The sequence below is a fragment of the Octopus bimaculoides genome, chromosome 28, assembly GCF_001194135.2.
Source record: "Octopus bimaculoides isolate UCB-OBI-ISO-001 chromosome 28, ASM119413v2, whole genome shotgun sequence".
Classification (NCBI taxonomy): domain Eukaryota; kingdom Metazoa; phylum Mollusca; class Cephalopoda; order Octopoda; family Octopodidae; genus Octopus; species Octopus bimaculoides.
Window position 1 is genome coordinate 7650215 of NC_069008.1, and position 1577 is coordinate 7651791.

Genomic DNA, 1577 nt, shown 5'->3' on the forward strand with positions numbered 1-1577 from the left:
ACTTAGTTTTACATGTTTACCCTTCTATTGCCTTCAAAGTATTCTCCATTTGAAGCAATGCATCGATTCAGACAGGTTTTCCACTGTTCAAAGCAGTCCTGGAACTCTTGCAAAGTGAGGCCTTTTGATGCTTGTTTTGCTTTTTACTTCATCTCTTCCACATCTGCAAAACATTTTCCTTTAAGGACATTTTTTATTCAGGGGAACAAAAAAGAGTTGTAGGGAGCCAGATCAGGTGAATAGGGAGGATAGGGAGTCACACACACAGTCATGACTGCTTCTGATCTTCTGTGAACAAGTGAAGCACAAATTTTGCTGCAGCTCTTTTCATTTGCAATTCCTTGCTCAAAGTTTGTTGGCAGCAGCTTGAAGATATACCAGTCATATCAACAGGTTTGTCGATCCAGAATCTTGGACTACAACAGGCTTTTCCCATAGAGAATGCTTCCAGTTACTTTTGGGTACCTTCTCATATGTGTGACTATTTAAAGTTGTTAAAGCCTCTCCTTCTGTTGTTTGAAATAGAAATAAATAAATCTAAATAAATTACAAATGAAAAGAAATGTAATACATCTATGGCTGAAGAGCAGAAAAACTAAATGTTTTCCAATCGTATTCTAATGATTTGATTTAAAATCCAACCTCCTTGCAAGACAATGATTGTTTTATGTTTATTAATTTTGAAATTTTGTTGTCCCTGATGATGACAAATGTTTTTGGTCTCTTACTTTCTAGGGACACACTGGAGCATTGAAGTTAAACTTAATAAGACATATGGCAACGATGAATATTCTTTTGAAATAGAACCTTTTGTTAAGACGAATGTAGTATTTAGACCAAATAATAAAACATCAAATAAATCATTCTTTCTTCCTATGGAAATGAATGAAAGGTCGAGAATAAAGTTATTGATGAAAGGAAAATTTTGGCTGGATACAGATGTGAGCAAAACCCTTTATTATTTTTTCACTTAGAAAGGAGCATACCTGTTTGACTCAACCGCAATATATTTCTTGCTTTTCAGGTTTTTTAGATTTGTGCAAATAATCTCAGCTTTACCAGATAAGCCCCTGAGACATTTATTAACATAACCAACTGTATTAATGATTATTACTGTATCTATGCCTGTTTATATATTTAAACATTGTAAAACCTCACTTTGGATGAAGCAAGATTATAGACAAAAAAAGGGATGAATGAGAATATCATAATTTAATGCTTAGATTTAATTCAGTTCTGATATACACTACATTGTAAATAAACAAATAATCTATGAATACATTTGTTTGTTTGCTTTACATCTGCTTTTTTCTATTCTAGCATGGGTTAGATGAATACATATTATCAAGGAGATGCTTGTCATGTCACTAACCCTTCCCTGGCTTTCAATGAAGGGAGATGTCATTCTGCTTGTCTTTCAAAGTACAGAGCTACAGGACAATTTTCTGATAAGGAAATGACAGCAAACAGCATCATCATCATCATCTCTGGCTTACCCCAGGAAAGAATGTGAACATTTACACAGACACACACATGCATGGTCCCTGTACTAGGGAGACTGTCACCTTCTTGACAAC

At 34.4% G+C, this 1577-nt stretch overlaps 1 protein-coding gene across 2 annotated transcripts in view; it reads left to right on the forward strand.

Annotated features, from left to right (window-relative positions):
- Positions 1-1577, forward strand: part of LOC106879029 (uncharacterized) — a 106411-nt gene that overhangs the window by 73228 nt on the left and 31606 nt on the right. For both annotated transcript variants that reach the window (XM_052977325.1, XM_052977324.1), the window contains exon 6: positions 736-941. In XM_052977325.1, the coding sequence (XP_052833285.1) occupies positions 736-941 (206 nt within the window). The remainder of the gene's footprint in view (positions 1-735; positions 942-1577) is intronic.